The following is a 13,645-nucleotide window of genomic DNA, read 5'->3' on the forward strand; positions in this document are numbered from 1 at the left end:
GATGACAGACCCAGAGCCTTGAGTATCTGGGGATGGGGTGGGAGAGTAGCCAAGGAAGGAGCTACAAAGGAAGATGGGTTGAGTAGGGAAAGGAAATTCGAGGGAGAAGAGATGCAGTGGGAACAAAGGGATGGTAGCAGGAAGAGGGATCAGAGACAGATGAGGTTAGGAAGCCAGACTTGGTTTGGGTAGGAGCTGATCTTATGGGACTGATCACGATGTCACAGCATAATATTTATTCAGTCATTGTTTCCCCTCTTGTATATACAAACTGATGTAGTCTGAGTTCCACCCAGAATTCTCTCTGTTCACAAGGAAGTAGCAGTATTGGAAGATAACACACATTCATATCCAATAGTTGATAGGAAATTGATTAGTAACATAGCCATCCCCATCTCTTTTCTCAGTCCCAAATGACAAGCAACATTCCCAAAAGGGGACAATGCCAGTCTGGCTTAGGTGTACCTTGTGTTCTCTTTAATCCATTTGACAAAGCTGGAGACCTTCGTATAGATGCCATACTTGCCTTTGACAGCACATCTTTCTCCCCAGCTGATGATGCCAGTAAGGAAGTTGGTGCCCTCCACTTCTATGGTATGGGGCCCCCCACTGTCTCCCTGGCAGGAATCTTTTCCACCCTGGGGATAGCCGGCACAGAACATGTTGTTTTCGATGGTGACTGTGGTAGAGCGCAAGCACGTGGCTCTGTCCACGAAGGGAACTGTCAGGAACTGGAGGATCGAGGCTGACCGACCTTTGTGGAAGACCTTGCCCCAGCCACTCACAGTGCCCTTTCCAAACTTGAGGAATAAGTTGGTGTACTTTCTATCGGCAATGCAGATCGGGGTCACATACTCGTTCAGCTTCAAGGGCTCCTCGAGCTCCAGAAGGGCGATATCATTGCTGTACATGCTTTTGGAGGCATTGTAGGTGTGGTGAGGAATGACTCTTATTACACGGCGCATCTGCTCGGTACCTTCTATGGTTTCCGTGTCATGCTCACCTGGGAGAAGAAAACATGGCACCCTTTAGCACTTAGGATTTCACCTCATCATTTACATTTCTCAGAGTCCTGAATCTTCCACAACATCTTCCCACAATGACCCTATGAAGGAATGGGGAAAATAGTTATTCTCCTTTTGCAGGTGAAGAAATTGAGACTCAGGGCACATGAGTTATCTAAGGCCACCTACATCATAAGGGCTCAGAATTAAGGTCTCTCAACATACAGGCTCAAGATTTAAAGCTGAAAGGGCCCTCAGAGTCCATATAGTCCAATTCCCCCTCTCCTCTTATTTTATGGATGCAGAACTGAGATTGAAGAAGTCAAGACTTTCCCAAGATCATGTGGGCAGAAAATTAGACTCCAGGTTCTCTCTGACTTTAAAACCAGTATTTCTTCCTTGGTACCACTCCAGCACTCCTCCATATCAGGGCTTCGGAAACTTTCTCTCTCTATTTGCGACCCCTTTCCATCTGAGAAATTTTTATGTAACCCTGGGTATACAGATATATAAAATAGGTATGCAAATCAAACATTTACTGATAAAAAAAATCACAATTTCATGACCCACACATTGTTATGCAGTATATGGGGTGACCCACAGTTCAAGAAGCTTTGCTTGATATCACCTTCTCACTTAAAGAAACAATTCTTCCCCTCTGCTATCCTGTCTCCTAAAGAAAGAGCTCCCCTATCTCCTACAGAGCACCCAGTGCCATGCACCTCGTTATGGTCTCCAAAGATTCATATCCTATACCAATTGATCCCACAGGAAGAACAACCAGGAGCCAAGTCACATGATCTCCAAAGGACCTTCCAGCCCTAGCTATCTACAAGTTCTTAAGTTTCTTCTGCTGCAACTCTATGTTTCCATCTAATTGGCAAGTGGTGGGAGGAGTGGTCCCTATTTTTCAGGCTAAATGCTAATTTGAAGGTAGTGCTTCTTTCTCATTGAAGTCTTGGTGCTCTCACAGAGGAACAGCCCCTCTATGGTCATCTCAGTCCTTCTACAGCCATCTCAGTCCCTCTATGATGTCCTGACTGTGAGACCATTTAGCTTTCACTTGAATATATTCAGTGATGGCAAGGTTAATCCCTGTGGAAATAGCTTATTCACCTTTGGGACAACCATAAAATGCCACGTGATATTTTCCATAATCCCTTCTGTGAATATCAACATCTCTCTCAGTGGGTAATGGTTCAAAGCTCTATTTTGCTTACCTGCAACGACAGTGATTTCATTATCAGGTTCAATGCAATGGGCTGCAGTTATGACCCATTTCTCATTGATGATGGAGCCACCACAGAACCCTTTAACCTTTCCATTCAAAATGACCTGTGGAAGGAAAAGTACCAGGGTTTTCTGATGTCATTCTGCACTGAGGACAAGCTGGAAAACAGGAACAAAATTCAATTTTTCTCGGCTCCATTGAGAATTAAAGGGACAGTTTCCAGACAAAATGGAAAAGGATTTGGAGGTAAGGAGACAGGTGAAGGGCTGAATACCAGCCATGGTGAAGCAGAAAGATTGACATCCTTGATTGTTTGGGACCTTTTTCCTTAGGGAGTCTGAGTTGGTTGGGTCCTGAATCGTTCCATGGGGATAATGAGGCAGACAGTGGGAGAAACGATTTAAAAATCCTAGTCCAGCATCAAGCACGTTGGTTTAACAGACATTGGCATCTTCTTTGCTGGAAGAAAACACTGGGGAGCTCTATTCCTGTCTAGGAGGGCCCCTGGAGTCTCCTTTAACCTAGAGTGAATCAGAATAGTCTCAAAAGCTTAACCTAAGCAAGTCTTCTTTAGACCTGACCAGGCCGTGCCTCCAGGAAGCAACACAGGCCCTGGAGTTCCCCATGGAATGATGTGTCTTGACTTCAAGCTTACTCAAGCCAAGTAAGGTTCATGCTAAAAGGAAAGAGACACCTTGTCCCAGTTTGGCCCAGGAATCAAGCAGAAAAATCATCAAAGCCCTGGAGTGGGGTGAGGCGGGGGGCCTGAAACTTTCTTGTCTCCTCGACATCTCTGGCTGTCTAGTGAAGTTTAGGCACTGCTTCTCGAGAATAATGTTCTAAAATGTAGAAAAATAAGATATACTGACTTCCAGAGGAAACCAATGCTATTGAAATCCATTTATCAAAATGTTAAAAAAACAACAAGAAAAAGGGACAAGGTTGCAGACGCCGTGTTTAGAATCCCTGATCTGAAGTTTTTGGAAGGGAAGAGCCCTTCTGTGGAACAAGTGAGCGAGTCCACCACTTTGTAGAAATGGTGGATTTCTTTGGGGGGAGGTAAGAAGGGAAAATTTGCTTCTCTCCATTTTCTCGCGCAATTTCCCGCATTTCATCTATTTCACAAAGTGCCTCCCAACCAGGAGAGAAGTGGGAAGCTCTGAGCGCTAGAGGGCGCAATAAACATTTGTTTAAACAGACCCATGGATGCAAACACAGACTCACAGGAATCGGTAAGGTTTTGCTTTTTGCTTAAAGTAAAGATTTGCGGGTAACTGAAAAAGAATAGCCCATGATCTTTTTGGGTGGGTGGTCAGCAAAAGAGACAATGAGTATTTTCAATAAGAAAAGTACAGGTCCTCTTTTTTTCTGAATCATTGCCTCTTCTCTTTCCCTGGAGGAACCTTGCCTTTCCTAGGGAATCAAAGGGGCTAGAGCTGGCTGCAGGTAGAAAAGGGTGGCTCTCATTCTAGTCTCTTGCCCTTTCTGGGCAGAGGTCCCCAAAGGAGGATGGGGCTTGTGCTCGTTTAAGCTGTTTCCTTTACCTTCTGGGGCCCTGGATCTGCCCCGGCTGCCCCCAGAACCTTTTTCTTTGGATTGATGGTCACCAGTCATCCCCAGGGATCCGCCACCATTGGATCAGCTGTGAATGGTGAGCTTTCCCAGCTGCGTTATCAATTCCTCCTTTCCTCTTTCATGAGGCAAGCTCTGGCCCTTGTTTCCATTTTTTCACCCTTTGGCCTGACCTAAGTTTCTTCCAGGTACCTCAAGGTCATCCCTCCCAGAGAGATACTTACTAAGACCGTGGCCCTGGAGTAGAAAGCCAAGTTGCTAAACTGGATCCTGAGCCAGGAACTGGAGATCAAAAGGCCGGCTGTGCTGCAAGGTAGCTGGGGGCTCTAAGCTGAGTCCTTTTGTCCCTCAGCCATCAAACAAGGGGCTTGTGGGGATGTCATGGAAAGAGCACCAGATGGAAAATCACAGAACACAAGGCCAGGTCTCAAGGGTGTGATCTTGGGCAGGACCCTTCCCTGGATTTCCCTTTCCTCTCCTGGAAAGTGAGGGGCTTGGACCAGGTGATCCCCAAGGTCCTCCCAGCTGTAGGTCTATAATAGTGGGAGTATGTGCAGCAGCTTTTCGGCTGCTGTTGGGGGAAGAATTCTGGCGAGCTGGGCTTTGAGGGGACCCCCCCCCAAACGAGAACGGGCCTATTTCTGGAAAGGCATTTTGATTCATTTCTCCTTGAGACTATGACACTAGTTCAGAGATGCAATTCTTTGCTCAAAACATGGGCCTGATGAGCCAGAGAAAAGCAGTTTCTGCTTTTTCCTCCAGACCTTTTTTACCTTATACCGTTGCATAGCATTAGCATTTCAGGCAGACTTCTCCTGACCCAGGCAATCCCTTTGTTCTTTAAAGAAACACTTTTGGAAGGGAAGACTTTCTCTCTCTCTCTCTCTCTCTCTCTCTCTCTCTCTCTCTCTCTCTCTCTCTCTCTCTCTCTCTCTCTCTCTCTCTCTCTCCCTCTCTGTCTCTCTCCTCTCTCTCTCTCTCTCTCTCTCTCTCTGTCTCTGTCTGCCTCTCTCTCTCTCTGTCTCTCTGTCTCTGTCTCTGTCTCTCTCTCTCTCTCTCCCCCTCTCCCTCTCCCTCTCCCTCCCTCCCTCCCTTCTTCTTTCCCCCTCCTTTTTTTCCTTTTCCTCTCCAACAAGACTAAAATATCTCAGCATGATAGGCTGAAGGAAACTTGTTCCACACCTCCAGGTATTCACCACCTATTCATGGACCATGGATCATTTTCAGGGGCTTCTGGGGGAAATGCCAATATTTCAGGCTGTGTTATTCATTGTTCAGCTTGAACAATCACCAAAGGATATTTCATCAAACAGAAACAACTCTAAAAATAGGGACAAATATTCTTGTAAAAAATAACAGTGAAAGACATGAGAGTGGGGGGGAGATTGTAAGTACAGTATTTTCATTTCAAATAAAGGTGACCCATTTTCATCTGAGATAGGGAGTATAAGAACAATTATTCACATTTATGCAGGCCTTTATGGTTACAAAGCACTTTGCATACATTATCTCCTTGATCCTCCCAGGTCCTGGTGGGGGTAGGACTCAGAGACACAGCAGAGGCCTTATAGTCCAACCTATTCCTATGTGAACAGATATCCTGGCTAAAACTTACCTGATAAGTGGCTAGGCAGACCCTAAGGAAGGAGGACCCAGCACATCTCACAGCCAACTATTTTATCTGAAGACCACTTTCAACGTTTAAGAGTGGGGAAGAGCTCAGGCCCTCTCTTCTTTCATGACCTAATTTTTGAAAGAGTCATTAACATTTGATTACTGTCCTTCCAGAAATGTGTTGCTCAGAACTGAAGCCATCCCTGCAGATCTGGTCTAACCAGGGCAGGGGACAGTAACACCATCACCTCCCTCATTCTGGATGCTCAGTCTCTGTCATTATGCTAGGAGATTTCTGAGGCCTGAGGCAGCTCGGAACCTCTATTACACATAGTTTTTTTTTTTTTTTTTAAGTGTACAATACTTTGCAAACTTTATTAGTAATGGGTCTTCAACTAACTGCCTCTGAGGCTGAAGAGTAGAAGTAGATGTTAGAATTCTAGAAAATCTCATTCTGGGGAAAAGGTATTTTTTCTCCCTCCCCAGAACACAATTCTAAAATAATTTGTCATTCAGTCAACAAGTATTTATTAAGTACCTATTCTGTGACAGAGCACAAATACAATGAACAGTTCCTGTTTCATAAGGTGCCTAGCTGTGTGATCCTGAGCAAGCCACTTGACCTCTATTTGCTTTATTCTACATAAGAAGGAAATGACAAACTACCTCAAGGGGTTTGACAGGAAAACCCTGTGGGCAGTATGGTCTACAGGGTCACTAAGAATCGGATGTGACTGGATAACAACAATAAAATCTTTCAAAGAAATTTCCTCCTTAAATTATGAATTGACAAATCACCAAAGATGAACATGTTATCAATATATTACAAAAAAAGGATCTCCTCCAAAGCTGTGAAGCTTGGTTATGTATGTTTTTTTTAATGTTTATCTGGAATTTAACACTGTAGTAGCCAAACTGCCCTGCTTGTCTGTATCCCCAAGGAACTTCCTTCTGTTTAACAGTTTGACTTCCCCATTCTTTGTCACTGATGTCCCTCCAAGGTCACTGATGACCTCCTGACTTCTTAATCTAGTGATCTTTCCCCCCTCTCATGCTCCTCTATCACTGGGTAGCATTTGACATGGGTAAGATCACCTTCCTTTGGGATACATTGTCCTACCTTGGCTTCAGAACTACTCCACTTATCTGATCCTCCTCTCTCTCTAACCATTCCTTCTCTGCTTCCTTAACTGATTCATTGTTCTGTTCTTGACTCCCTAAAAGGAACCTTCCCTATGGATCTGCCCTCATCCCTTTCTCTTCTCTCTCCATACGCTCCTTTAGCAAGTTAATTCACTCCCATGACTTGAAGTCCCACCTCTGTGCCTTAACCTCTGTTTGGAGCCTTAGAAGCAGCTTCAGTTGTCTACATACAGGACACTTTTCCATCCCAGAGTTGGAAAAACTTTTGGAATGAGATTCTGAATACATTAATGAGGAATCAGGGTTAGCTGCTAATGACACATTCAAAAAAAGGAGAAAAGAAGGAAGAGCATCATTGAATGTTTAACAAATACATGGAAAGGACCACTTGACTTTGAGAAGAATCTTTGTCAGAAATTCTCCTTCAATTAGCTCTGAAAAATTTTTAATAAAAAGTTTAACAAACTCAAATAGGTCAGATGATTAAGGAAATCCAATGAAGTTAGTTTCTCAGGGATATGGACAAATGGGACAATTTTATTACTACTGTGTTAAGTTTCAATAGACTTAAAAAAACCCTGTGTAATTGAGCTTCATGGCTTTGTAGGAGATCCTCTTTTTTGTTATCTATTGATAACATGTTGATGTTTGGTGATTTGTGAATTCCTAATTAAATGTGACATTTCTTTTAGAGATTTTGTTGTTGTTATCCAGTCATGTCCAACTCTGGGGGACCCCATGGATCACAGTGCCCATTGGGTTTTCTTGAGAAAGATACTGGAATAGTTTGCCATTTCCTTTTCCAGTGGATTAAGGCAAACAGGGTGAAGTGACTTGCCCAGGGTAGCGTAGCTAGTAAGTGTCTGAAGTCAAATCTGAATTCAGATTTTCTTGACTTCAGGCCTGGTAGTCTATCCACAACAGTGCCACCTAGCTGTCCAAAGAGAAGCAAATACAATGAGGAGGAAATGGGGGAAGGGGGTCTTTAGAATGATGGCTCACTCACTTATCAACTCACATTTTTAAAAAGACATGCTTTGGAGGTGAGAGCAAGGGCAGGTCCTGGATGAGTGTAGATGAATATCATGATCCTATAAGAATTGTGACAGGAGTGCTCAAGATGGGTAGAAAATGAAGCTGGAGAGGAAAGCTGAGAACAACAGATAAGGATCTTTAAGTTTTATAAGGAAAACAAAAAGAATCCTACATCTAGTACTGGAAGGAAATTGGAGAGAAAATGGAGGCCCAGAGGAGGAAGTGATTTGACCAAAGTCATAGAGTCAGATTTTGAACTCAGGTCTCCCAATTCCAAAGCCAATGCTTTTTCAGCTGTACTGGATGCCTCTTTAGAGAAAAGATAGAGCCATTGCTCAAGGTGAATGACATGAAGGAATCTGGCAAGTAGATCTGCTACATTCTTCTTTTATTTAGCTTTTCTCTGACAAGAAGAATAGTATTTAGACTGAAAAAGACAGATTCAAAATGGCCAAGAGGGAGTAGATATCCATTGTAAGTAGAGAGATAGAACTATTCTTGCCAAAGTCCAGTCACCTGGCCCAAAAATTACATCCTGGAATATGAAAAGAAAAAATCAACCATTGTAAGATGATCATCTGTGAATGACATCACTATTCTCAGCAATACAATAATCCAAGATTACTCTGAAGGATTCAGGATGAAAAATGCTATCCATACCCAGAGAAAGAACTGATTGCCTTTCAGTACAGATTGAAGCAGGCTTTCTTTATTTTTCTTGAGAATTTTTTTTAGTATGTGTTTTCTTTCACAATATGACTATTATGGAAATGTTTCACATGACTCCACATGTATAACCTATATTGAATTGCTTGCATTCTCAATGGTGGTCAGGTGGGGAGGGAGGAAGGGAGAGAATCTAGAACTTGAAGCTTTAAAAATGAATATAAAATTATTTTTACATGTAACAGGGGGAAATGAAATACCAAATAAAGATAGAGATAAAAAGAAATGTAAAGGATAGGGGAAGTCACAAGTAGATAGCATTTAGTCTGAAAAATATTTTGAGTTTTTAGTAGGCTACAGTCTCATTATGAGTCAATTATTATTGTGAAGATCAAATGAGATAACATGTAAAGTGCTTTGCAAACCGTAAAGCATTCCATACATGCTAGTTATTCTTGTTATTAATCCTTATATGGCAGACAAAAATGGTAATGCCACCTTTAGACCAGATTGAGAACCACCAACTGTCACCTCCCTAGTTCGGGTCTAGGGAGATGATAAACAGATAGACCACGGAATAGTACTCTGTCCTATTCAAACAATGTCTGTAATATGTCTAGTTCTGATCGCCACATTTTAGGAACAATATTGGCAAGTTATAGCACATCCAAAGGAGGACAACCATATCGGTGGAAGGCACTGAGTCCTTAAGGACCAGTTAAAGGTATTGGGAGTATTTATACTAGAATATTACACTAGAAAGACTCAAGGGGAACATGATACCTGCCTTCAACTATCTAATGGAGGAAGAATTAGGCTTACTCTGCTAGGAACTAGAAGAGTGGATAGGAATTGCAGAGAGCAGATTGTGGTTTGATTTCTTGTCAACTAGAAACATCCACACCCGGAGGGGACTGCCTCGAGAGGTGATGGGTACCTCACTCGAGGTCTTCAAGGAAAGGCGTGATGGTCCTGATTGTCCATACTTAAGAGCAGATTGCTGTTCAGGTATGGGTTGGACTTGACAGGCCCCTTCAGACTCTGAATCACGATGCTTGGATCTCTTGAGAACATCTCACTCTCACCATATTTCAAGTCATAATTTCACGTGGATGCCCACATTCATGTCCTTACTGTTCTCCTTACTGACTCCATGCTTCTATAAACCCATTACGCTAGGAACAATCTCTTAGGAAGCACCTGCTGCATATCATGCCCTTTCCTAAGTCCTGGGGACACAAAAGCAAAAATGAAACAATCCCTGTCCTCTAGGGACTTTTCAGGGGAAATCATTTTTATATATTAAGTCAAAAATACATATGCAGGTGAATACAAAATAATTTTGTTGGGGCTGGAACAAGTAAGTCCTAACAATTGGAAAATCCAGGAAGTGCAGTGCCTCACCAGTAGGCACTTACTGTCAGCCTCTTAGATAAAGGCATCGAAAGTACCATTATTATATTTGCAGATGACACAGAGTAGGGAGGGCTCACCACTACGTTGAATGATGGACTCAACATTCCATGGGATTTGGATGGATTGGCCTGAAGGGTCAAAGTCCCATTTTGACAGATGTATAGCCTAGCACTTAGATTTAAAAAAAGAAAGAAAGCAATTCAACAGCACAAGTCTAGGATCTGAACGGTCCAGCTTAACAGAAGCCATTCGTAGGAGAAAAGATTTAGGGGTGTTAGCAGACTGCAGGCTCTGTGTGAGTCAACATTATGATGTGCTTGCCAAAAATGCTAATGAAATATTGGGCTGCAGTAGGAAGGGAAGAGCTTTGAGACTGAGGGAGATAATAGTCCCACTGGAGCCCTTTAGATGGATTGTGTTCGGCTCTGGGTCGGGCCACACCAGGGACAACCAGTAGGTTTCTGGCTCGGCTTCTGATACATTCTCTGGTAATCCTTTCTTTTTTAAAAATAATATTTTATTTCCCCGAATACATGCAAAGATAGTTCTCAACATTCACCTTTGCAAAACCCTGTATTCCATTTTTTCTCCCTCTTTCTCCAAGACAGCAAACAATATGATATAGGTTAAACATGTGCATTTCTTCTAAATATATTTCCACAATTATCATTGGCACAAGAAAAATCAGATCAAAAGGGGAACAAATGAGAAAGGAAAAAATAAGCAAGCACAAACAAAAAAGGTGAAAATCCTATGCTGTGATCCACATTCAATTCCCACAGTCCTCTCTCTGAGTGCAGAAGGCTCTCTCCATCCCAAGTCTATTGGAATTGCCTTGAATCACTTCATTTCTGAGAAGAGCCAGGTCCATCACAGTTGATGATCACATAATCTTGCGTTACTATATATAGTGTTCTCCTGGTTCTACTTACTTCATTTAGCATCAGTTCATGTACATCTTTCCAGACTTTTTCTCTCTGGTTTTTCTACTTGTTCTCTACCTATTCCCTTCTCTCTCTCCCTTCTTTTTCTTTCTTCTTCCTCTTTTTTTTCTTTTTTCCCCAACTAGGAGGCAAAGGAAAGGATGATAACTTCTTCTAAAAGTACTTTAAGGTTTGCCAACCACTCTCTCTCTCAGGAGCCTTATGATGTACAGTAGGCAATGCAAATATGATTATCTTAGTTTCCATAGTTGAGGAAACTGAGGCTCCAAGAGGGAAGCGGCTTGCTCAGTTTTACAACTAGTGTTACAGTGTAGAGTGTCAGATTTAGGATTGAAACCCCGGTCCTCTTGGCCCAAACCCTCTTTGTATTGTATCCTGATGTACCTCTAGAAGTGAGCTTGAGTGTACTTTGGACAGTTCCACTTTCTTCCTTCCCCATCTTCTTCCATGTCTGTCTGCCTGTCAGCAGGGAGGGATGGGAAACAATCTTTGGCTAGTAGCAGCAGTAGTGGTGAAGTCAGAATGTTTTGTCAAGGTTATTGAGGTTCCAGAGCAAAAGTGGGAAAGCATGGTGGTCAGGAGGAAGAAGAATTGTAGCTAGAATAAAATCCTGCTTTGGTTAAACTCAAAGCTGACCTCTGAGCAGTGTTAGCAGCCCAGGCTGTCTGCCCCTTGTAGGAAGGACAGGTTCTTGGCCAAGAGATCCACTGCTTTCTCAAGACATGAGAACGCCATCCTGGAAAAGTGTTTGGGAAAGAATTAGCTCCAGCCAGGTCTGAGTTACTCTGGGGCTCAGAACCACTGAGTTTAAGTCCTTTTGAGCCAGCAAATGGGAGCTACATTTCCTGGGCTGCTTGGTGCATACAGCAATGTAATTTTTTTTTCAAACTGAAGCCTAATAATCTTGCAGTGGGATTGGTTGGCCTCCTTCCCCCCTCTTCCTTTCTTTCCTTCTTTTCTCTTCTTCCCTGGCTTTTTTTTTTCTGGTGATGAATGAAACCCTACAAATCTCTAATGAGGTCCTACTATGTGTCAGGCTCTTCACTATATACCAGTATACAGAACCAAAATCGAAACAGTCCCTGATCTCAGAGAGCTTACATTCTACTGGGGGAAGCAGCAGGCATCCAAAGGATTAGACCATAAGCTGCTTGAGGCCAAAGACTGTCTCTAGCCTTTCTTTATATCCTCAGTGTTTAGCACTGTACCTGGCACATAGTAAGTGCTTCATAAATATTTCTCAACTGCCTGATGTAACAGCCAAGTAAAGTCAGTAGGAAGAGATGCCCTACTATAGCACAACTGGAAAGATTTTCTTTGAGGACCATCAAATGGTTGTTACCAGAAGAAAGGAGATATGCTCTACTCTTCCCTCTCTGTCAACCTCCATATCCAATGGATGACTACAATTTGTCAATAGGTGCAGTCAATAGAATAATGACTCAGAGTCAGGGAGATCTGAATTCTAATCTATCACAGATGCTTATAAGTTCTATGACACTGGGCAAGTCCCTTAACTTCTCTGGGGCTCAGTTTCATCATTTGGTAAATAAAGAAGTTAGACTCAATAACCTGTAATGTCTGTTCCTGCTCTCAAACTTTGTTCTCTGACTCAGGTTGGAAGAATAGCAAGGGCAGAGGCTAAGAAACGGGAAAATTTTCTTGGTAGCACAAAGAATAAACCTGGACCTGGTGGCACATGAAGGCATTCAGGAATGGGATCCTACCCCCGGAAAGCCTTGTGGATCTGTTCTTGGCTTCTCAAAGAATCCAAATGGGTGAGGACTTGCTGCTGGAAATGGTAAGAATCCTTCCAACTTTGCCCCTTTTCCTTTACTTGTAGAAGCACGCTTACCTCCCTTTACCTTCTTGATGTCCCTCTAACTCAACATGGACAGTAGCTGGCTCTACACATAGAAGATATGGAATAGTTATTTGGTGAATGAATGAATGAATTGTTGGATCAATGAATGAAAGATCTATTGGAGAATGTGAATACCCCTCCTGGTCAAAGGAGGTAATGGGAACAAACATATCTCAACTTGCTAAGGATTATTTTTCTAGATACAAGGCTGTATCCATGGTAAGACTGATATAAGAATCTAAAGGAAAAGGCCACTTTTTCCCCCTGGATAGCCAGTTAAGTCACAGAAAAGGAGAAAAAAGCAGATAGCAACACATGTACACTTCCATTTACCCTATGTACAGCATGATGTAGTGAAGAGCATTCTGTATTTGTAACCTGATCCTGAAGGGAAGATTAAAAGAAGGAAAAACCAAAGCCAAAGAATTAGAATCTTAGGTAACTGTCCTCAAGTGCCTCTTAGAAATTGGGGAAGGATTGAACAAATTGCAGCATATGAATGTGATAGAATATTAATATACCATAATATTTTATGGTATATTTTAATATTATTTGGTCAACCAAATAATAAATCCAAAGAATCCTGAACCTGAGTAAGAGAACGATTACCCAAGGACAACGACAAAGAAAAACAACTCTGAAACCCTTAAGATTTCTGCTCTCTAGAGGATCTTACTCACCTCCTGAAAGCCATCAACATCCAAAAGAACGGATTGTTTAAGATGGAACTCTGTACATCATTGGGGAAGATGTTTTGAAACAAGGAAACCATAAGTAACATCCCTCAAATTACCATCTCTTTCTAAGGTGTGTCCGCTAGGGTCTCTACTAGGGTCTCTTGTATTAGGTCAGACATACTTTGGGTACAGTACCTGCCAAGGAATCTGCCCCTTTCTGGCATCTTCTCCACCAACAACTCGAGTTTCTTTTTTATGGGAGGGAATGATTTGTGTGACTGCATCTGGAACCTCTTCCTCCTCAGTAGAGTTTGTAGTGTCCATATCCAGGAAGAAGTTTTCAGCACGGGTGAGTTTACTAACAGGAAGTGAAACTCTTCCACATGGATACGGTACTAGAAGAGGAAGAGATTGTCACTTTTGTGGTGTTTCTCTTTGGAAAACAGAAAGCAAACCATGAAAAAGTCCTGCTTGGCCTT

At 42.5% G+C, this 13,645-nt stretch overlaps 1 protein-coding gene across 1 annotated transcript in view; it reads right to left on the reverse strand.

Annotated features, from left to right (window-relative positions):
* Positions 1 to 224: 224 nt before the first annotated feature.
* F9 (coagulation factor IX) overlaps positions 225 to 13,645 on the reverse strand; it is a 42,368-nt gene continuing 28,947 nt past the window's right edge. The window contains exons 6-8 of the mRNA XM_074277058.1: positions 13,362 to 13,561; positions 2,225 to 2,339; positions 225 to 1,003 (exon numbers count right to left, since the gene is read on the reverse strand). Of these exons, the coding sequence (XP_074133159.1) occupies positions 456 to 1,003; positions 2,225 to 2,339; positions 13,362 to 13,561 (863 nt within the window). The 3' untranslated portion in view covers positions 225 to 455. The remainder of the gene's footprint in view (positions 1,004 to 2,224; positions 2,340 to 13,361; positions 13,562 to 13,645) is intronic.

Source organism: Sminthopsis crassicaudata, chromosome X (genome assembly GCF_048593235.1).
Source record: "Sminthopsis crassicaudata isolate SCR6 chromosome X, ASM4859323v1, whole genome shotgun sequence".
In the NCBI taxonomy this organism is placed as follows: Eukaryota; Metazoa; Chordata; class Mammalia; order Dasyuromorphia; family Dasyuridae; genus Sminthopsis; species Sminthopsis crassicaudata.